Below are 21,372 nucleotides of genomic sequence, written 5' to 3'. Positions count from 1 at the left end.
TGGTAGCTTTGCCTGACGAAGGCGGTGAGGGTTTCTGTCGGCTTTGGCTCCTTCCCACGCGGTGATTCTCTCTGTCTCTCCCCATCACTTGCCGAGTTCGACTATGACAGAATTGGCTTACCTTTGTGTTTAGTCCTGCTGTCTACTATTCACCTTGTTCCGGTGACCGGGTGCCGTTTTGCAATCTGCTCTCTTGGGAGTATCTCCGCATTGCGCCTTCAATTCTCCTAACCGCATACTTCCTACCTTCCTACCCCATTCTCCAAATCCTGCATTTCTCGAAACCCGCCTCTCAACTCTCTGATTATTTCTCGGTCATCTTGCGACATGGCTGCGGAACCTATCTCCAATGGCCTCCTCGGGTCCAAGAACAAGAAGGTCGCCTACTTCTACGACTCTGATGTGGGCAACTATGCCTACGTTTCGGGCCACCCCATGAAGCCCCATCGCATTCGTATGACACACAGCCTGGTTATGAACTATGGTCTCTACAAGAAGATGGAGATCTACGTGAGTCTTACCTCTTATTCTACTTAACTGTCTTATCCTTGCTAACGCGCAAATATCCCAGCGCGCCAAACCTGCGTCAAAGTATGAAATGACCCAATTCCACACCGACGAGTACATCGATTTCCTCTCCAAGGTTACGCCAGATAACATGGATCAATTTTCAAAAGAACAAAGCCGGTACAACGTGGGTGACGATTGCCCCGTCTTCGACGGTCTGTTTGAGTTCTGCGGAATTAGCGCTGGGGGCAGTATGGAAGGTGCTGCACGACTGAACCGCAACAAGTGCGATGTTGCTGTTAACTGGGCTGGTGGTCTGCACCACGCCAAGAAGAGTGAAGCAAGTGGCTTCTGTTACGTCAATGGTAAGATGTTTGAAGTTAATATGCCCTTGTAATTGGACTAACACCTGGCAGATATTGTTCTCGGAATTCTTGAGCTGCTGCGTTTCAAGCAGCGTGTTCTTTATGTCGATATTGATGTTCACCACGGCGATGGCGTCGAAGAGGCCTTCTACACGACTGATCGTGTCATGACGGTTTCTTTCCACAAGTATGGCGAGTACTTCCCGGGTACCGGTGAGCTCCGCGACATCGGTGTCGGCCAGGGCAAGCATTATGCAGTCAACTTCCCTCTTCGCGATGGTATTAATGACACCTCGTACAAGAGCATCTTTGAGCCTGTCATTAAGAGTGTTATGGAGTGGTACCGCCCGGAGGCAGTGGTCCTGCAGTGCGGTGGTGACAGTCTCTCCGGTGATCGTCTGGGCTGCTTCAACTTGAGTATGCGTGGACACGCCAACTGCGTCAACTTCATCAAGAGCTTTGATCTACCAACCTTGATTCTTGGCGGCGGTGGCTACACCATGCGTAACGTGGCACGCACATGGGCTTATGAGACGGGTATTCTGGTTGGAGAAGGTCTTGAATCGGAGCTGCCCTACAACGATTATTACGAGGTAAGAGAAAATTTCCTGTTATGGACGAGTTGATGCTAACCAAGCTTAGTACTTTGCACCTGATTATGAGCTTGATGTCCGGCCCTCCAATATGGACAATGCGAACACCAAAGAATATCTCGATAAGATTCGCAATCAGGTCGTCGAGAATCTCAAGCGCACGGCATTTGCTCCTTCAGTTCAGATGACAGATGTGCCACGGAACCCGATCTTGGACGGTATGGACGACGAGGCCGATGACGTTATGGATGACCTTGATGAAGATGAGAACAAAGACAAGCGGTTTACCCAACGACGCTTTGATCAATACACCGAGAAGGCTGGTGAGCTGAGCGACAGCGAGGACGAAGAGGAGAACGCTGCCAACGGCGTTCGTCGTCAGCCAGGTGCCATTCGCCGCCGCAACCAGGTCAACTACCGTAACCTTGAGCCGGACTCCGGGCTAGACAGTGGCATGGCCACCCCACAAGACGCCTCGTCTGCAGCCGAAGGTGAAATGGATTCCACGCTTGATGCGCAGATGGCTGATGTTCCCCGAACGGAGCCCGAGGCGACTTCCACTGCCCCTCGAGCAGAGGATACTCCTGCGACTGATGCTGATCGTATGATGTTAGAGACTGAGGAACAAGGAGCCTCGACTACATCCCAGCTCCAGTCCCCTGCGCTTAATGACGAAGATACAATGATGGAAGATGCTGTCGCCGGACCTACTGCCTCGGAGCAGGCACCAGTTGAGGGTGATAGTAAGAAGACCGAGGAAACTTCTCCCGCTCAGGGCTCCACCCCTTCCCCTGCCCGAATTCAATCTCCTCTAAGGCAGGCTGCCGAGCCTACCAGTGAGAAGGCCGAGGTGCCCTCAGCCGAGGCTTCTGCGCCCGCTGCGGACACCAACGCTACCAAGGAGGAGAAACCAGCATCTACCGAAGATCTCAAGAAAGAGGAGTAATAAGCTGTGATACAAGATGACAATATCGGATCTGGCGCAACGGACAATGGCAGAAGGTGTTATCGGTTTACAGCGTGCTCGCATCTTGCTTGACACTGGGGGCATCATCACTCGTGGCGGAATGGCAATCGGGTTGAATTGGATTGAGCATCTCACATTACACGTCTTCATGGAAAGTGTTGACTTTGTTTAGCGGGCTGCTTCTACAATGGCAGCTCAACTTTGAGAAGGAATTGTTTTATCTTGATCGTTTCCCCGTGTCTGTTTTTTATTTTATTTCCCCCTGACCTTTATGAATGCAATATGACGAGTGAAATATTCCAAAACAGTCGCCATGCTCATAGTAGAGTACATTAGCTCTAAAGTTAAAGGGATAAAGATGTTATTGGTGCCTGAGGCCGAAAGACGGTAGTTGCCGCTAGCCCAAATTGGGTTAGCATTAGGGCACGGCGATGGAGCCAGCCCACCAATCAAACAGCAGCGCCAAGATTTTACGCACTTTGCCCACTAAGCGAGAAAGCACACCTCCAGTTTGGAACCTCGTCGTCCGGAACTCTCGACCTCTTGTCGCCAACCCTTTTCACCCAACTTCGTCCCCGTGATACCTAGCCATCATGTCTAAGAGAGGGTGAGTTTACCAGCAACTTCATTCCTTGGATCCATTCGATTCCGAACGACACAATCCTGCGGGGAAGATCGAAAATTTGTTGGACATCCACCTTGTGTCGAGAGGATAGAATGGCGCCAGGATGGAAACGAACACGGCAGAAAAGAACGGTCTTGCTAACGGTTGAATAGTCGTGGCGGTGCCGCCGGCAACAAGCTGAAGATGACTCTCGGTCTGCCCTGGTACGTCTTCAAATTTCTTATCGTCTAGTGTATCTCGAATGCGCTTCCATGTCCGCCGGATCCCACAGTCGTCTCGTCGATCAATATGTTTCGATACAACCAGCATCGACAGAAACCAAAGACCGGCGGACATCGAGGAAACCAAAAAAAAATTGGATCTCTATCCCACAGTTTCCATTCAGCATGGGGAACACGGCACAACAATAATGGAAGAGAAACAGAACACTAACGGATCCCTTTTCGTCGAATAGTGGCGCCGTGATGAACTGCTGCGACAACTCCGGTGCTCGCAACTTGTACATCATCTCCGTCAAGGGTATCGGTGCCCGCCTGAACCGTCTCCCCGCCGCCGGTGTTGGTGACATGGTCATGGCCACCGTCAAGAAGGGAAAGCCTGAGCTCCGTAAGAAGGTTATGCCCGCTGTCGTTGTCCGCCAGAGCAAGCCCTGGCGCCGCCCCGACGGTATCTACCTGTACTTCGAGGACAACGCAGGTGTTATCGTCAACGCCAAGGGTGAGATGAAGGGTTCCGCCATCACCGGTCCCGTCGGAAAGGAGGCTGCTGAGCTTTGGCCTGTACGTTCACACCCATTTATCTGCTGCTTGGAAATGGATCATATCTATCCGTTACCTTGTCATGCACCATTCCCTCCCATCAGACCATCAAGCTAACCTATCTGACAGCGTATTGCCTCCAACTCTGGTGTCGTCATGTAAAGAGAGCAAAAGCCGAATTTTAAAGAAAAAGAACGATACCAAACCTCAAATCTGTTCGGGACCTGGAACGCGGTGCATATGAGACCATAGGATTAAAATGGGATAGTGGACAGGTGGTGTCCATTTTGACGACGAAATCCAACTGTGTTTATTTTCAAGCCGGTTTTATTCCTTCCATCTTCGTGTTTTCTCCCTCCCCCTCTCTCCCTTTACTGGCGACCTCGGAAGTATTACTTTTGAAAAAAATCATATCACTTTTTCAATTGCCTAGTCTTCCTTTGCGCATCTTTATCTTCATTCGAGAGACGTCGGCTGCTTGACAATCTTCGCTTAGAGAGAAACCGGCTTGTTGCTTGGTTTTTTTGGTCCTTTGTGTGTGGTTGTTTTCGTTGTTCTTGGGATCGAGCAGATTTATGAACTCTGATATGACTACCAAATGGCGATGTACCTGTCCTGTCGTAGATTGTAGATATGGACGTATTGTAGTTTGTACTTGGCTTACCATGACCTGGTCTGTCAACATTTATACTGTGTGACTTGCCCTAATTTATAACACAGGTCTTGCAAATATATGTTGGACAAGGCCTAGATGCAACACGATACATATCCACGACAAAGTATATTTTACTCCATGGGTCTAATAATGGTGATATTGATACAGTAAACCAAAACATATCTACAAGCTCACCAATCAACTATTTCTTCTGTCCTCTTGTCTTCGGCTCTTCCGACTGTACATTTGAAGACTCCTGCGGACGCAGCTTCTGCTCCTTCCTGTCAGATTGCGAACGAGCATCTGTTCTCGCTCCATCATTACCAAAGGCAACAAATCCAAGTAGGAACCAAACCAGCGCGACACCAAGCGTCACAAGCACAAGAACATGGACAGCCCACCAGATATGCTGTACCCCGGCAGGACACATAGTGATCTCGTAGCTCCACTCGCCAACAGCCTGATCATACCACGCCGAGAGGAGACCGGCATTACCGCCAAACTCACCCATCATCGAGCGAAGAGTCACCTCCCGAATAGAAGGACTGTTGATCTGCTGGTTCTCCTCATAGCGTTTGGCAGCCCACTTCCAAGACTGAGAAGGACTATTGGTACTCTGATCCTCCTCTTTTTGCTCTTGGTCATCACCTACTTCCTTGGAAGTACGATTGACATAATGAACAGCATCACAGCCAGTGTGATCATGCCCCGTAAGAATAAGCCCATTCCGACCTTGTCCACCGAGAGGTGCACGCTCATCGCCACTCATTCCAAAGATACCCTGCAGGATACCGCCAGCGCTGAGTGTATCACTGATATGGTTCTGCTCCTTGAGACCGCTTTCACGCCAACGGGGGACTCCATCGGGACCGTCATCATCTTCGGACTCGTGGAACGAGAAGTAAGGACCGTCAGTGCAGATGCCATCTTGTTTATGGAGAGGCAAATGCGTCAGAAGAAGTGTAAACGCTGACCGGTCCTCAACTGGCGCAAGCCGGTGAGAAATCAGCTCGTTCAGATAAGCATAAGTCCGGTCTTGAACAACTGAAGAGAGCGCGGGAGTATCAAACATGAGAGAATTGAGGTTGATCAGATGCAGAGTAGGCGTAACAACCGATTCCCGCGCAGAAGAGGAGGAACCCTCTCCAGCCGAGACTGATACATTCACAGGAGAATGTTCAAAACGGACATCCCAATTCGCACGACCAAACACACGCTCGAAACGTTCCATGCGCGCCTCGTCGATATCACCCGCGTAGCCAATATCATGGTTACCAGCAATGTTAATAACCCGCCTCGCCCAAGCCGGGTCCGCATCCACACCTAGCAATTCCACCGGCGGCGCAGCTTTATCCTTACTACTCGCACCAACAGCACCAGTCCGCGTGAGGTTATCGTCCACGCGCTCTCCGCCATGGAACACACGATTCCAATACCGGTATCCGCGCCAAGCGAACTCCTCATTCGAAATCCATTGGCTGCCCACCAGATCGCCGAGGACGGTTGTATGTGTTGGGCGCGTCCACCAGAATAGCGTGCGGTAGATGTGCGCGAGGTAGAAGTCGTTTCCGAAGAGGTCGAGGCGTTTCAGGGCGGATTTGAAGGCGCGTGGGATATCTTCTGTTGCTAGTTCGCGCAGGCTGGTTGTTATGTTTGAAAGGACGGTTTCGTTTAGGAGGGCTTGTGCAAATGAAGTTTTGGGGGTGGTTGTGGTTGCATTGCCGATTGCTTCTTGGACGGCTCGCCAGTGGGTTTGTATGCGTGGGTATAGTTCATATTCCGGGAATGGGAGGGAGGTGTCGCCTTCTAATTGGGGGTCTGCGAGGACTAGGAGTCTGAAGATCGCCGGTTCGGTGCTTGGGTCTGGGGTTGAGGGTGAGATGCCGAGGTGTTGGAGGAAGGTGTTTAGAACGGCGTTTTGGTGGAATTGTCTTATTGATGACTTTGGTTCCGATTCAGAGGCGTGAGATCTTGGTAGAGGAAAGGCGCAGCCGTCGAAGACTGGGTAGAAATAGAGGTAAACAGTGGCGGTGACTGTGAGTGGGAGGAGGATCGCAAGTGTGCGCGACAGCAGCCACCGGAGGGACATGGGGGGTTTTATTAAAATGACAGTAAAGGATAATAATGTTATAAGAACATATACAGCATCGTGGACAATAGACAGGAGGTTGGAGAGGAAAGGAGAAGGGAACAAATTGGAGTGACATGGCTGATCGATAACGATAACGCGACACTATAAACATGCAAGGGCCGAAGATCTTCGAAAGGTATTTCAGAGCAGCATTGAGTGATTCAATATTTGATAATATTGCATTCTCTAGAAAAATGCTTGAAATATGCGTGATCAACATCCTTATACCTCTCAAGTATACTCCTCAGCCCGGCGGCGCAAAATCACCTAGAAAGAGAATATAGGACCGAAAATGATACTATTAGGGCAATATATCTACAAAATACGTAATTAGGGCAAAGAAGACGCTCACTACCAAGCCAGCACAAACTCAACTTCGTATCCATAAGCAAATCAATCGTATAATCGCACATCCCTCGTGGCCAAAGTACCCGCTAGGGAAAGTGACCCGAGTCAAAGAAGAGGAAGAAGTCTGAGCGAGGGGTATATCACATCGAACGCCAGCAAAAGGGAAACATAAAGCGAGAAATGACAAAAGCAGAGCATCAAGGGGGTAGGGTAGGTTAGGTAAATAGCAAGAAATAGCTGTCAAATGACATAAATGCAAGAAAGATCACAAAGAAAATAGAATCGAGTAAAAACGTATTCACTTGGATTCCGCCTTGGCCAGGGGATCGGGGAGCATGGGAGAACCCAGGTCTCCAAGGCGATCCAGTGGGGGTTTATCAGTGCCATTCTGATCAGGCTCGTCCAGGCTGACCTTGGCGTCTTCGAACGAGTTGGCATCGGAGGACTGGGCGTTGGACAGGTTGAGGCCATCGATCTGTAGGCCAGTCTCTTCCTCTTCCTCATCGATTGTTTGCTCTGCTTTGGCTTTAGAGGAAGCGGACATCAGCTCTGGCGGCCGCTGGTTCATGGCTTGGGCTTGTTTCAGACTTATGGTCTTTTGCTTGTTGGTGCTTTCCACGGCCTGGCCCAGATCGCGCTCGATGGTTGCTTTCATCAGGGCAGCCATCCACAAGCGACCTTGCTGGACATTATCGACTTGGAAGTAGTGGGTGGCGGGCTTGGTGAATTGCACGGTGCGCGAGTTGTTTGTCTTGGGAGGCACGAGTTTGAAGAAGAACGGTCCACTGCCGTCCTTGTTGGTGAGGGACTGAATTACCGAGGGGGAGATGAGCTTCGTGCCATTGGTGCCGTCTTCAGCGGTGTTGCTGGCATTGGCGTTGGCAGGCAGTGCGGTTGAGCCGGTGATAGTCGCATGCAGGGCAATTATAGGATCTTGGTCCGCTCGGAGGACGCGGTGGGCGGTGATGTCAATCAAGCCTCTTTCCTCGGTATCGTCCTCGGAATAATAGTAGGACAAGCGACGACCACGGAGGACAAACAGACGGGGCTTCCAAGTCGTCATCAAGTTGGAAGATCGCTTCTTCATCCATCCACTATATTCACAGCCATCCATCTGCTCCTCTGGGGTCTTCTTCTCAAGACCGCGAGTATAGGCGCTGGTTTCTTTCTTGGACTTGACGGTCCGAGGGCGAATTTGGAATCCGTTGGGGTCAGTCACCTTGCCAGACCCATCTGTGCTATGCCGTTCCGAGCTCTTCGACGTCGCCGATGGAGTCGTGGATCCGGTGCGCGCGGAAGTGGGGTCGTATTCGCGCGGCGAGACAGGCGCAGAGGTGTCAATTTTCTTTCCAACAACATCGGAGATAGCACGAAGGCCCATTGCCCGCCGGAACTTGGGGCCGGCATTCTTCAATGGTTGGAACTGAGATGTAGAGGAGCGAGCACTACCGTCGGAATCAGTCTTGCTCCGAGGGGCAAAGTTGGCGAAGAATCCGCCTGTCTTGCCTTCAGTAGCTGGAGACTGGGAGCTGGTTCCACTTCCCGAGACACGAGTGCTCAAGCTTCGCAGTCGACTCTTCGGTGGCGTGCCATGGTAAGCTTGAGCAGCAGGGGAAACATGCTTTGCTGCGTCGCGGATTGAATCAGCACTGCCAATACGAGAGTGGCGCTTTCCGGCGGTTTTGACCCGATACGGTTCGTCAGCATAGCTCGACTTTCGTGAATGGCCCACGCTGCCATTGGTAGAACTGCGTTTTTGTAGAACGCGACGATTCCGGCGACTGTCAACTTCGGTCCCCGAGAAGTAACCCCGATCCAAGTCATCAATCTGATCAGGGGTGGTGGTGTAAGAATTGGTATACGAGCCCGAGTCGGTAGTCAGCGGTCCTCGAAAGCCTGAAGTACCCAAGGATGTTCCTGGGCGAGCGGGCATTGTCTGCGAACCGGAATTGAGAGTCCAAGAACGGTCAAACGATGGCTTCTTTTGATGATGAGCACTGAAACCATCGGGCATGCCACGATGGGTGGCGTCGATGGACGAATGACGACGCGTATGATTAAGATCACGAATTGATGCCGCAGAAATTCTCCTCGGGGAGTCATGGCTGTATGGAGGAGTTATAGGCGAGCTATTATTGCTCGCCAGTCGTGGGTGCTGTGTCGGAGCAGTGGCCCGCGGATGTTGATACCCTGAGCCGTGCTTTTCTGACAGCGTTGGAATCCGGGGGAGAAGTGGGCCAGTGTGTCCCGCGCGAGACAACGAGCGCTCCTCCGGAGGGCCCGAGATGCTCGAGACGGAGCCTCTTTGGCCTTGCTGTTGACCAAAGCCCTTAATATCCTCTTGGAAGGCTTTGATCTTGTGCCATGTTTTCAGGCGTCTGCCCATGACACCGAACTCGAATTCCTTCATAAAAATGAAATCCTGATCCATGTCAAGAAGAACATCTCCCGTGATTTCCTGCTCTTCAAAGATATCACAGTGGTTGGAATCAATACCGAGCGCACGCAAGTGTCTGGCAGTTTCTGCTTGACCCCATTTCCGCACTTGCTGCTCACTGGGAAGGTTCCTCTCTTCATCATCAGTCTCCTGTCCATTGATATAAGAAGCCCGATGATCAAGATGGCTGCTATACTCGCTTCCTGAATCATTGATGGGCTTGTGGTCTTGAGTCGATACACTATGGCGCGGGGTGTTCATATCCGTAATGTGTTCATCGATGACGCTCAACGTCTCATTCATCACTGGGCTTTCTTCCCCATTCACGTGATTGCCGATAGGGCTGCGGAACGCTTGCTGGATGTCGGCTGCCAGGCTGGGCCGAGGCAGCGGAGATGAGGCGGATCGTTGTTGGGTGGGAGAATCAAGTTGCGGCGATTGCATATCGGCGGTGCTCACATGTCGTGAGGCTTGAGGAGTGGACTGCCCACTCCCCATCGAGGCGAATGATGAATCTGTCGCGCTCGCAAATTCCAATTGCGCCGGTGATTCTAAAAGCACGGGCGATTCGGCCAGGCTCTTCTTAGGAGTGCACGCTTTGGTGAAGTCTGTCGCGCATGTTAGCTTTCGCTTCTCCACGATTCACGCTCAATCATGCACATACTGGCCGGAAAAAGACCTGTTTTCCCCGTGCTCAGATTTTTGCCCAGGTACCACGCATCGCCAAACTCGTCGTCCAACTCCACCAATTCAATCCGATCACGCGGTGCCATGACCAGTTCATCTTCTCCCCGTCCATTGAAGCCATCTAGATCCGAGGGTTAGCGCGCCCCTCTGAGGCAAGCGAGAGACTGGGCGCGTGCGCGCCGTCGTCGCACAAGACGTCACTTACGAATGACTTCCAGCATATCACCGGGGCTCAGGCCCCGGGGCGGTCCCATAGTAACCATTTCTTAATGTGTGTCGATTCTCCGATCGCGCGAGTGAGCTCGGAAGATAAGGCGAGGCGAGATTAAGGTCGAATGTCGCAAAACGGGCGCGAGCGCCCTCGCGGGAAAACAGATGAGATACCGGGAACAGACGTGGAATCTTAGAGCAATGTGGGAAAGGGGAGAGAATGTTGAGGTCGAGGAATCTAGCGCATTCGGGGATTAGGTTATTAAACGCTGGCGGGGCTCGGGGAGCACGAACCTCGATGCTTGCTCAATGCTTGCTCGATGCCAACACTCGAGGCCTTGGATCTATCAGACCAAAATAATCTAAGAATTCAATCCAATGGAAAGGGGACACAAACAGAAGTATGAAAAGGAGAGAAAAAGAAGAGGCGAAAATGAAGTGACGTGTGCGGTCGTCAAAGAGTCTGGACGCTTAAATTCATCCACGGCTGAGGGTGGCACAAGTAAGATACGAATGAGTCGTTGTCTTCCCTGTAATTGCAGTAGTTAACATTAGTTTAATTAACAGCAGTATTCCGAGCTACATCTGAGGTACTAGTAAGGTTGCCACTTAATTGTATATGCATCGGCTTATTTCTCTGTTCTCGTCACGATGAATCCGGCCATTCCCTCCCTGATAACTGCACAAAGTACTAAATAAAGTACTAACGCTATTATGTGCCCAAATTACTTGCAAATGTGCGGCAAACAAATAACTTACAATAACTTACCAAGTTCGCAGTTACGAGTCACTACTTCTTATGAACATAACTCCATAACTTAGTAACGCCCTTAGATTTTCCATCCAAGGTTTGTTCACAGGTACCAAGGTAAGCTAGCTGTGTCTTAACGGTAATTTCGTAATCTTGTTCCTCTTCCTCTTTTCACACTGCAAGGATATATCACCGGCGCTTAAGTCTTTGTTGCCTGAGCAAACAACGGTCCCGTATAAGAGACCTGCCCTCCTACAAATATCCAACGATGGTAAATCATGTCGCCAAAAACTCACCGAGCGCACGCTCCTCGTGCTGACAACATCGGACAATCCAACACGACCGCGAGTTTGTTCTTGGGGGGCGTGCGGAGGAATTGGATGGGTCCGGAGGGCTCGGGTCAGATACGCGCGCGACAACCATCCAACGTTGATATTCCTACAGGCTCTCAGCCTCCACGTGCCGAGCCCTTGATGTCCCCTGCTACGGGTGACACCCTGCCTTTCCCCCGTTCCGGATTCACGGCTGTCAACGCAAAAAAACCCGATCCGCCACGAGTGACGGCTTTCCCTTCGCCAGTGCCAAGTACAAATTCTCACCCCAGCCCAGTTGGCTCCGATGGGATCGTACATCCCCCCACTGGGCAACAGACACAGCGTGGAAATGAGGAACACATGGCAGCGACCCTGCCTACGGTAGGAGTCTCCCGGCCCCAATCTAGAACTCAGAATCCGGTGGTGGGAGCCCAGCGTGCTGCAAACCCGCATGGCACACCGACGACAGGACCAGGTTCTGATGGACAGCGTGGGAGTGGGCAAGGCACGCCCTCAACCCTGCCCTCGGACGAATACTTCCAGCCCAGACCTCTGAGTCCTTTGGTGGAAGCTCAGCGGGATACAAACCCGCATGGTACACAAACTACGGGGTCCAGTGCTAACAGGCAGCGTGGAAATGAGGAACAAGATACCTCGGCCCTACCTCCGAACGGATCTGCCCAAGGCCAGTCCACAGCCCAGAGTCCTTTGGTGGGAGCCCAGCGTGATACAAATCCCCAAGCCACACAGCAACCATCAGGGCCATCTCCCGGCGGGCACCCGCAAGATGCTGGACCATCCCTTGTAAACCCCGTTCCAGACGACGGACAGTGGGAACTCTGGTCGACACAGTTGGACACTCTGGTATCTGAGTTGAACCAGAAAAAAGTGCTCACTGCGAACGTGGGTCTACCTCGAGTTGATCTACTGCGCCAAGCTATCCAAAAAAAAGACACCTTTTATCTGGCGGTGCATCAGTTGTTCTGCCGATCTAGCATTGATCCAACGACCCTAGGTTTTCTTGGAGCACCCGAGGCAGGAATTCGCATGCTCGCACGTCTTCTAGAAGACAATGAAAAGATGGATTATGCAGTGACCTTCGGGTTTTCCCATTTCCCAGCGTCTCCTCAGACCTTAATCTCACAACCGTGGTATTACAAGGCAGTCGCTAAGGTTCCACTATTCTTAAAGCGTCTAGCAGGTGAATGGGAGGGTATATATACCTGGGCCCTTCGTCCACCCCTGGTGGATGAGCTCCGGACAAAGTTCACAGTCGACTCTCCGGTCTTGATGGCGGTGATGTTCATGTGTATTTCGCGGGGACTCTATGAAGAGCAATATATCAAAAAGCTCTTGCAGTTGTTCTGGAATGACTGGGCATCATACACGGGGCTTCTAGACGGTCGGGTTACCGAGACGAGCAGGCGGACCCTCCGTCAACACTTGAATCGGGAGTATCTCAAGTTTCCCAAACTCCATGCACCGCCTCAATCACCCCAGGTAGCCCAGGTAGACCAGTCTCAGTCACCCCAGGTAGTTCAGTCACCTCAGGTAGCTCAATCGCCTCAGGTATGTCATTCACCACAGGTGACACAAGCAACGCAGGTCCATTACCCCAATTCCCCACACCCTAAACTTCTGGGTCAGACCATGCCACAAACTGTGCCGGTCTCATCACCCTACGTTGGATATCCGGCCTCTAGCCAACCACCCGCGAGCGCAGCTGGTGTGGGTGAGTACTATCATTCTGCCTCAAATTCCCCCCAAGTGCAGTCTAGTCCATCGACTGGTTACTTGTATCCACCAGGACGGCAGCCCCAGCTTCATGAAATACAGACGCAGGCAGCGCGTCGTGAACAACTGCACCCATCTCAGATGCCTCATGCAATGACACAGGGAATGGGAGCTTTTGCACAGGCCCCAGTCCAGATACCTCGAGCTCCGGTCCCTTTGACACACCCCTCGCCTCTTTCTTTCAGTGCTGCACCCTCACAACCATTCAGACCTTCCATCACTATCAATTCTGCCCACCCTCAGATTGCATCGCAACCCCACCTTCAACACAGACAACTGCCCTTGCCGTCTGCACCTATCACACCAGCTCAGACTCTTCAACGGGATCCTTCGATCTCTTACTTTCTCCCAACACCTGATTATAGAGCGCCGATGACGGTTAATCCAAATCCAATGCGGCTCGGCTTACATCAGGCGAATCTTCGCGATCCCATCAAAAAGCTGCTGACCAAGGGGACAGATGGACAGGAGATTGAAACCAACTTGTCTTGCTACCTTGCCGGTTGCGCTATACCGACGACCATCATTAGTCCTCAGGTGCCGATGTACGAGTGGAACTTCGATGTTCCGGAGACGTTCTACCAAACATTTCCACACATGACTCCACAAAACCCAGGGCAACGTCCCATTTGGACCTACAGGCCTGGTTGTAACACTCTTCGGTTGCGGTCCATCCGCCTTCCTGGCAATCCCACCTCCGGTGCAGAGCAATGGCCTAACGAAAGCACTTATTGGCCCAGCGTTCTCTACATTCACGTCAACGACCAAGAGATGTTCGTACGTCGAAAAGTTCACAACGGAAAAGACCTCCCCCTAGATATCACGGCGAACATTCGCCCCGGCCGAAACACCATCAAGATCACCCTGCTTCTGGGACAAGACGAGTGCAAGAATTCAAGATATGCCATGGGCGTGGAAATACTCAGAATCAGTGATTTCGAGCAACTCAAAAGCATGGCACGGCCCATCCCAGCCGCAGACTCTCGGGCACTCATCCAAAAGCGCCTCACCCCAACATTAGACGACGACGACTTGGCCGTCGTAACCGACAACCTGACAATCAGCCTTGTGGACCCCTTCATGGCCCGCATATTCGATATCCCAGCCCGGTCCCGAAACTGCACTCATTTCGACTGCTTCGACCTCGACACCTTTATCAAAACCAGAATGTTCAAATCTGACGAGAAGCCCATGATCGAGAATTGGCGCTGTCCCACCTGCAAGAAAGATGCTCGTCCGCAGTTTCTCGTCATCGACCAGTTCCTCGCTGACGTGCACGCCAACCTCGCCCGCACCAATCGACTCGACCGCGCCCAGGCAATCCAATTCAAGGCTGATGGTTCGTGGACGTTGAGGGAAGCCTCTGACGAGCCTTCTTCTCCAGCTGACCGGGCCCGTCTCGCGACGAAGCGCAAGGCTGATTCTATGGAAAACCCCCAAGGCCAGGGGGGACCACGCCCCAAGATTGGAGTCAGTCCGCCTGTGACCCAGGCTTCTGTGATGCAGGATCATACCGTCATCGAACTGGACTAAGTGGATGCTGCTATTTGGTCCATTGCCAGGTCACTCGCCCTTCGTTTATCTTCTTGCGCCTATCATTTCCTGCAAGACAGATGCATAGAGTCACCTCTTATGCCCCCTGTCTTACCTACCCACCCACTTTATGCTTCCCACGCGTTTCAGCTTTTATTGCATGCACACACTTGAAAAGAAAGATACCCTTTTATCGCATGTTCCTTCCAATGCATTTTCTCATTACTGGCGTTCAGAGACCGGGTGTTATAGCTAGCTTCCATGTTTCCTGCTTCCTACTTTTTCCTCTTTTCAGGGCGTGCAGATGCAACCCTTTGCACATAATAGTTTCTCTTCTTGCAGAATTTAATCAGCACATTCTTAGCTTGCCTAAAACCTTTCTAGCAACATCGTATTCTATATACATCTACTTGATAAGGCCCATAGAAATGAAAGGTCCATACTCATTCAACGAAGACATTCTCCGCTCGACATTGCATTATACATAAAGTGTATTATATTGGGCATTTAGATAGTATACGAAAAGTACCCAGGAGAAAGAAAGGAGGAACACTACTTCCTAACTCTCCTCACATGACTAACGAGGTTCTCAATAACGCCCTCGAAAGCCTCCTTTTCACCGACGAGCCCATCCCGCCGCTTGAGCCAGTGCTCCAACACCGAACTGGCCCGCTGCGTGGCTTGCTCCAATTCCTTAACATGCGATTCCAACTCTAAGTCAGTAAGACCGCTAAGCGCGGCGTCTGTGGTCGCGCACAGCCGGCGAACAGCCGAAAGGTCCATTTCAGGCGGCGGCGGTGCACCGCGACGGGATGTAGATGTATGTTTCTGGCGCGAGGAGGCTTGCCCTTTTTCGGCATTATCGGCTGTGCCATCGCCTTCTTTTCCGGGTTGGCTGGTTGGTCGGGAGGTTGGGCTCTTTGCGCCTGAGCCCTCGAGGTCGATAGAGGGGAGGATGAGCTTTTTCTGTTTGGAGGCTGGGAGGATCTCGTCTAGATCGACGGGCACGCCTAAGGATACAAGAAATAGGCGGCGGATGCGAGATTTCACCCAGTTTTGGGGTTGGAGGGGCGGTGGGGCCACGAGCTGTGACCATAGTGAGAGGGAGCGCTCGGTGCTGAAGACTGCTGCTGAGTCTGGGATTGATTCGACGGGCAGGAGAGTGCTTAGGTCTTGAGTGGCGGGGAGGAGGTTGTCTAGGGTTCCCTGGAGGGAGGTGAGGAGGTCGGATGTGGATTTGATGGTGTCGAAATCGATGAGAGGGGGCTGACGTGGTTGCAAGGGTTAGTCGGGAGCGTGAATAGTGTTGGGCTCAAGCACGTACAACTGATGGGAGGGAGGGAGGTTGGGTTGTTGCTGTTCCGTCGGTGGCAGCTGCTTCAGCGTCTTCAGCGCTGGGCTCTTGGAAGCCGTCGTCAAAGTCTCCAAAATCATCATCTCCCATGTCATCCTGCTCTTCTACAAATTCATCAAAGTCATCCGCTCCTTGCTCTGGTTCTCCAAAATCGTCGTCATCTATATCATCCTGCCGTAAAGGGTCGTGGCTCGCAGAGAAGGTTTCTGTTGATGTCGAGGCATCTGGGACCGTTTCTACCGAATCCGGTAATGGGTCACTTGGTGAGCTCTGGTGAGCTTGTGGATGGGTGTCTTTCTCGGCAGGCACTGAGTCCACTCGCTCTAGTCGTGTCTCGGGAATTTCTGATACAGTTGTATCGGTCTCAGGGGGGATAGGGTCAAGTGCTGGCGTTGGGCTGTCCTTAGAGTCGGATGCCTTTATTACGACGTCGGGCACAGCATCCGCAAGCCGCTTTTCATGTGCTGATGTGCCAGGCACTTCACCATGGCTGGCCTCTTCTGGGTCCACCTTCTCAACCACCGTCCGCGGGATGGGCGACCCTCCTGGGGTTAAGGCTCGGTCCTCATCTGACCCCGCGGGTGAATGGTTTGAGCTAGTTTCACCCTCTGGAACGACTTCAATTTCGTCGGGAACTGCATCCTGCTCCCTCTTTTCGAATGCTGATGTGCCGGGAACCTCGCCATGTTGGGCGCTGCTGTCGACCCTCTCGACTCGTGTCCGCGGGACAGGGGAAGTGCGACCGGATTGTGGGCTTGACAGGTACTGAGGCTGGCCTTCACTGGCATCTGAGAAATATTCGTCGCCGCTTTCTGAAGCTGCTGGAGGAGATTGTTAGTTAAATATCACCAAATACTCAAAGCATACTCAAGGACCTACTGTTGTCCTCAGCTCCTGGGTCTTGCAATTCAGTAGTCTTGCTGGGGGGCCCTAGATGCACATTGGACGAATCGGACGGCCCCTCCGACATTATTGCTGCTGGATTCAGGGTATGAACATGAAAGAAGGGGCACACGGGAGAAGAAAATGGTTGAAATGCAATGCACAGTGCGTAGCGTGAGTGACGACGTCGTTTCCCTGTAATCGATGCGAGTCCAGAACACGCCCGCCTCAGGCACACATGTAATTTGTAGCCTGCTTTCTCAGGCAGAAAGTAAACTTTTGGTGCCTCATATTTCCGGCGGCAGCTCCCGCGCGTGCTGCCAAACTCCTTCAATTATTATTGCTGCACCTTGGTCTCATTGTGTCGCCTTTCTTCAATCAACCCGAGTCCTATTGTCAAAATCCATTCAATTAAGAGATCGTTTCTCTTTTCTTGGATCTTTTGATCCTTTCTGCAGGATCCCCAACCCCTGCTTTTTGTCGCTGGCGCTCTCTTCGTCCAGCTTTTTCCCATCAACCCAAGTTCCTCCATTACCCTGATCGCGCCAACCCAACACCATGTCTTTCTCCTTCGGCGGTACACCCTCCAGCGGCACCCCCAGCGGCACACCCAGCGGAGGCCTCTTCGGATCCGGCGGCAATGCTTTCGGTGCCAACAAGAATACCACAACACCCGGAACGACTAACAGTCTCTTCGGGAACGTTGGAGCTCCGGCCAGCGGTACTTCGTCGCCCTCTATGTTTGGAGGAGGCTCAGCCGCAGGATCGGGCAACACGATGTTCGGTGGAGGTGCTTCTAATGCAGGTGCTTCCAATGCGACCCCCGGTGCTAGCTCCGGCTTCAGCTTCGGCGGTGCGCCCAGCACCCAGACTAACTCATTGTTCGGTGGCGGCGGCAGCCAAACTCCCAACAAGACTACAGAATCGACTACACCCGGTCAGACTTCCACCAGCGGACTGTTTGGCGGCGGCGGCGGCGGTGGTGGTGGAAAGAGCATGTTTGGAAACGCTGCCTCTGCGACACCTGCCCCCGCCAGCGGTTCCTTGTTCGGAAACAATTCTACCACTCCTGCAGGCCCCCCACCAGGATCTAAAGCACCCACTAGCCTCTTCGGAGCTGGCGCTTCCACCACACCTTCCGCCGCCACGCCCTCGTCGACGACACCCACTACATCACAGCCGTCTTCTGGTCTCTTCGGGGCGGGAGCTCCCGCTGCGTCTGGTGCTGCGAAGCCATTGTTCGGAGGAGGAGCCCCTGCTGCTGCACCCAGCAGTAATCTTTTCGGTGGTGGAAATCAGGACAAACCGGCCGCGTCAACCACTCCCGCTCCTGCCGAGAGCACCCCCAAGCCGCCACTGTTTGGGGCTGCGGCAACTGCGCAGGGCAGCCAACAGTCGACTACTGGGCAGCAATCGACTCCTTCTCTGTTTGGCAACAATGCGTCTACTGCCGCTGGCGCATCTACTCCGAAGCCTGCATTCAGCCTCGGCGGTGCGGCTCCTTCCACCACAAGCGCTGCTACCCAGCCCTCCCTAGGAGCCCCCGCTTCCTCGACTGCTACTCCTCAGAAGTCTCTTTTCCCTGCTCTAGGTGGTGCCGCATCCACTGCTGCACCTTCAACTACCCCGGCCGCGGCTCCCTCTGGGTCCTTGTTCTCCGGCCTTGGCAAGACAACTGCCTCGACTACTCCAGGTACTGCTGCTACAACCGCTGCGCCTGCTACATCTACTGCACAGACTGCCGCTCCTACCGGTGGTCTATTCGGCCAGGCCGCCTCCACCCCCTCGACCAAACCAGCCGCACCTCTCGGCGGTACCACGACCACCGCCCCAGCTCCTGCTTCGACCGCAACTGCCACCTCAGGCGCCACTGCTACAGCAACGGGTATCTCTGCCCTTGGTCAGTCTACGGCTGGCCCCGCTCCCCCAGCTCAGTCACGTCTGAAGAACAAGACTATGGATGAGATCATTACCCGATGGGCCACAGACCTTACCAAGTACCAGAAGGACTTCCGCGAACAGGCCGAGAAGGTTTCTGAATGGGATCGTCTGCTAGTAGAGAATGGTACCAAGGTTCAGAAGCTGTACGGTAGCACTGTTGACGCGGACCGGGCCACCCAGGAAGTTGAGCGCCAACTGGCATCTGTAGAAGGCCAACAGGATGAGCTCAGCGCATGGTTGGACCGATATGAGCGTGAAGTGGATGAGATGGTTTCCAAGCAAGTGGGCCCTGGAGAGTCCCTGCAAGGACCCGATCAGGAACGTGAGAAGACGTGAGTACCTGCCTTTTGATGAACTCTTTACTGCAAGATCCCTTTGACTAACATGGCCGACAGATACAAACTGGCTGAGAAGCTCTCGGATCGCCTGGACGAGATGGGCAAGGACCTTACCAGCATGATCGAGGAGGTGAACGGCGCTTCGGCAACATTGAGCAAGACCAACAAGGCAGACGAGCCTGTAAGTTAAAGACTTGATATTTTCCTCCTGCGATACCTACTAACACAGCTCTATAGATCTCCCAGATCGTCCGTATCCTCAACTCGCACCTGTCCCAGCTCCAGGTCATCGACCAAGGCACTTCGGACCTGCAGGCCAAGGTTGCTGCAGCCCACCAAGCGGGCCAGTCGATCTCTGCCCGTCTCGGATACGGGTACGCCAGCCCTGGCATGGGCAATGGTCACGCCGCTGATGACTTCTACCGCTCCTACATGGGTCGGCGGTAGAGGGCGGTTGATGTTTTTCTAATGATTTGAACTCGGAGTTATCGGCTACTTGGCACCTCAATGTGCTTTAAGGAATGTACTCTTGCAGTCAGGGAATGCTAATAGTCGGTCACAATAAACTGTTTGCATGCGCTTCTGATAATTGACTTTTGTTTCTCTTGTGAAATCAGGACTTTGATCCCTCAACTATCATATGGCACGACGTTTCCACATGTAGTTACTTTTGTTCATCTTGCCAAGGGTAAGGATTGATTAATGCTTGGATACCTGCCACGTATGTCTTCCCTCATGAGTTGGATGCTGCACCCAAGAGAATGTCGTGAATCTCGCCGCTCATTTTCGGCCATAGGCCCGTCGGCCATTGGTGGTTCGTCCACCCCATCTTCAGATCAATCGGAGTATTATTTTGATTGTTCATGATATGAGGGTCAGCACCGGCAGCTAGCAACTGCTCAACAAATTCCGGCACTGGCTTGCTGGCACCCATATGCAGAGGCGTATCACCATTCATATCTTGGGGCTGTACATCAGCACCCCGTTCCAACAAAAGCCTAGCCGTTTCTGCACAATAACTGCCCGGTAGACAGTGAAGCGGCGTACGCCCGCGATTGTCTCTTGGTGCCGGATCAATATCGTAGTCGAGTAGGATCTTGCATAGAGCCGCATTATCCTTCTTCATTGCACAATGCAAGGGCGTAATTCCACGGAGGTTTTTCGGCTCTGGGTCTGCTCCTCGTGCTAGCAGGAGTGTGGTGATTCGAAGCAGTTCCTCAATTCGATCAATCCGAGTCTCCCAGATCGTGGCTAGGTGTAACGGTCTGCTCCCGTTTATTGACTGTGCTTCTATGTTTGCGCCTTTGTCGAGTAGGAACAGGGCTGTTTGTTTGTGGCCGTTGAAGCAGGCGATATGGAGTGGTGTACAGCCGTAGGAATCTTTCGCTTCGATCGAGGCTCCCTTTTCCAGTAGCATCTTGGCGATTTGGACTTTGTTTTTGAGGGCTGCTAGATGTAGTAGTGTTCCATTGTTGTTTTGGTCCCTGTGGTTGATCTCAGCGCCGTTTTCTATCAGGCATAGTGCCACTTCCAACGAGCCAGATGCACATGCCACGCGTAGTGGAGTCTCCACGAGAAGGTTCTCAGCTTCAATGTTTGCGCCTTTGGCGATGAGGATCCGGGTCACTGCCTCGTGGTTCCTTGGGGAGAACTTGGCGGCAAGATGCAACAGCGACTGTCCGTTCTTGTCCTTTGTGTTTGGATGAACCCCATTCTCGATCAGGAGTTTGACCACTTTTGAGTGGTTGTGGAGGATAGCCCATTCAATTGGGGTCCGGCTGATAACTCCTCTTTCCTCTGAGTGAGGATTTGCTCCAAGGGAGATCAGATAAGCTGCAATCTTGGCATGGCCATAGTTTGCTGCATTGAGCAAGGCTTGACTCGAGTACCCGAGATGGATCTGTGCTCCTTGTCGGATGGATTCTTTGACTGACTCTAGCACTCCGCGGGCTGCTGCCCATTCAAGTGCGTATCCTCTGTGGTATTTGACGTTGTGCGCGTAGAGAAATGGATTAAAGAGACTGTAGAAGTGACGATTTGTCTGGGCCAGCGCGTTAATGTCTTTCTGGGAGCCCAGGGGTTCTGCTATGGTGAGCAGAATCTCGTTTGGTAGATCAAGGAGAGGCATGGTGGGGTAGCCTTGGAATCACCAGAGGGTGTAGCCCAGATAGCATTGATGCTT

At 52.5% G+C, this 21,372-nt stretch overlaps 8 protein-coding genes across 8 annotated transcripts; 4 read left to right on the top strand and 4 right to left on the bottom strand.

Annotated features, from left to right (window-relative positions):
* Positions 1-327: 327 nt before the first annotated feature.
* On the top strand, positions 328-2,411 carry rpdA (histone deacetylase RPD3; the record flags this gene model as incomplete). The annotated part of the gene is made up of 4 exons (XM_058511101.1): positions 328-510; positions 572-872; positions 924-1,465; positions 1,515-2,411. 4 exons carry the CDS (start codon positions 328-330, stop codon positions 2,409-2,411), a joined length of 1,923 nt encoding a protein of 640 aa, XP_058376637.1.
* A 614-nt stretch (positions 2,412-3,025) lies between these two features.
* Positions 3,026-3,977, top strand: N7446_002351 (60S ribosomal protein uL14; the record flags this gene model as incomplete). Its single annotated transcript, XM_058511100.1, has 4 exons — positions 3,026-3,039; positions 3,210-3,260; positions 3,512-3,836; positions 3,945-3,977. 4 exons carry the CDS (start codon positions 3,026-3,028, stop codon positions 3,975-3,977), a joined length of 423 nt encoding a protein of 140 aa, XP_058376636.1.
* Positions 3,978-4,672: 695 nt separating this feature from the next.
* Positions 4,673-6,559, bottom strand: N7446_002350 (uncharacterized protein; the record flags this gene model as incomplete). The annotated part of the gene is made up of 1 exon (XM_058511099.1): positions 4,673-6,559. The coding sequence occupies one exon, from the start codon at positions 6,557-6,559 to the stop codon at positions 4,673-4,675; it is 1,887 nt and encodes a 628-aa protein (XP_058376635.1).
* Positions 6,560-7,247: 688 nt separating this feature from the next.
* On the bottom strand, positions 7,248-10,336 carry N7446_002349 (putative polarized growth protein (Boi2); the record flags this gene model as incomplete). Its single annotated transcript, XM_058511098.1, has 3 exons — positions 7,248-9,994; positions 10,051-10,194; positions 10,279-10,336. The coding sequence occupies 3 exons, from the start codon at positions 10,334-10,336 to the stop codon at positions 7,248-7,250; spliced, it is 2,949 nt and encodes a 982-aa protein (XP_058376634.1).
* Positions 10,337-11,312: 976 nt separating this feature from the next.
* On the top strand, positions 11,313-14,675 carry N7446_002348 (MIZ zinc finger domain protein; the record flags this gene model as incomplete). The annotated part of the gene is made up of 1 exon (XM_058511097.1): positions 11,313-14,675. The coding sequence occupies one exon, from the start codon at positions 11,313-11,315 to the stop codon at positions 14,673-14,675; it is 3,363 nt and encodes a 1,120-aa protein (XP_058376633.1).
* A 552-nt stretch (positions 14,676-15,227) lies between these two features.
* Positions 15,228-16,999, bottom strand: N7446_002347 (DUF5102 domain-containing protein; the record flags this gene model as incomplete). The annotated part of the gene is made up of 3 exons (XM_058511096.1): positions 15,228-15,941; positions 16,000-16,850; positions 16,909-16,999. The coding sequence occupies 3 exons, from the start codon at positions 16,997-16,999 to the stop codon at positions 15,228-15,230; spliced, it is 1,656 nt and encodes a 551-aa protein (XP_058376632.1).
* A 470-nt stretch (positions 17,000-17,469) lies between these two features.
* On the top strand, positions 17,470-19,637 carry N7446_002346 (putative nucleoporin Nsp1; the record flags this gene model as incomplete). Its single annotated transcript, XM_058511095.1, has 3 exons — positions 17,470-19,184; positions 19,248-19,371; positions 19,428-19,637. 3 exons carry the CDS (start codon positions 17,470-17,472, stop codon positions 19,635-19,637), a joined length of 2,049 nt encoding a protein of 682 aa, XP_058376631.1.
* Positions 19,638-19,923: 286 nt separating this feature from the next.
* On the bottom strand, positions 19,924-21,318 carry N7446_002345 (uncharacterized protein; the record flags this gene model as incomplete). Its single annotated transcript, XM_058511094.1, has 1 exon — positions 19,924-21,318. The coding sequence occupies one exon, from the start codon at positions 21,316-21,318 to the stop codon at positions 19,924-19,926; it is 1,395 nt and encodes a 464-aa protein (XP_058376630.1).
* Positions 21,319-21,372: the final 54 nt, after the last annotated feature.

The sequence above is a fragment of the Penicillium canescens genome (genome assembly GCF_028828765.1).
Source record: "Penicillium canescens strain IBT 15451 chromosome Unknown utg000002l_segment0_segment0, whole genome shotgun sequence".
In the NCBI taxonomy this organism is placed as follows: Eukaryota; Fungi; Ascomycota; class Eurotiomycetes; order Eurotiales; family Aspergillaceae; genus Penicillium; species Penicillium canescens.
Note: the sequence above shows the minus strand (reverse complement) of the source record. Positions and strands in the feature narration are given on the sequence as shown.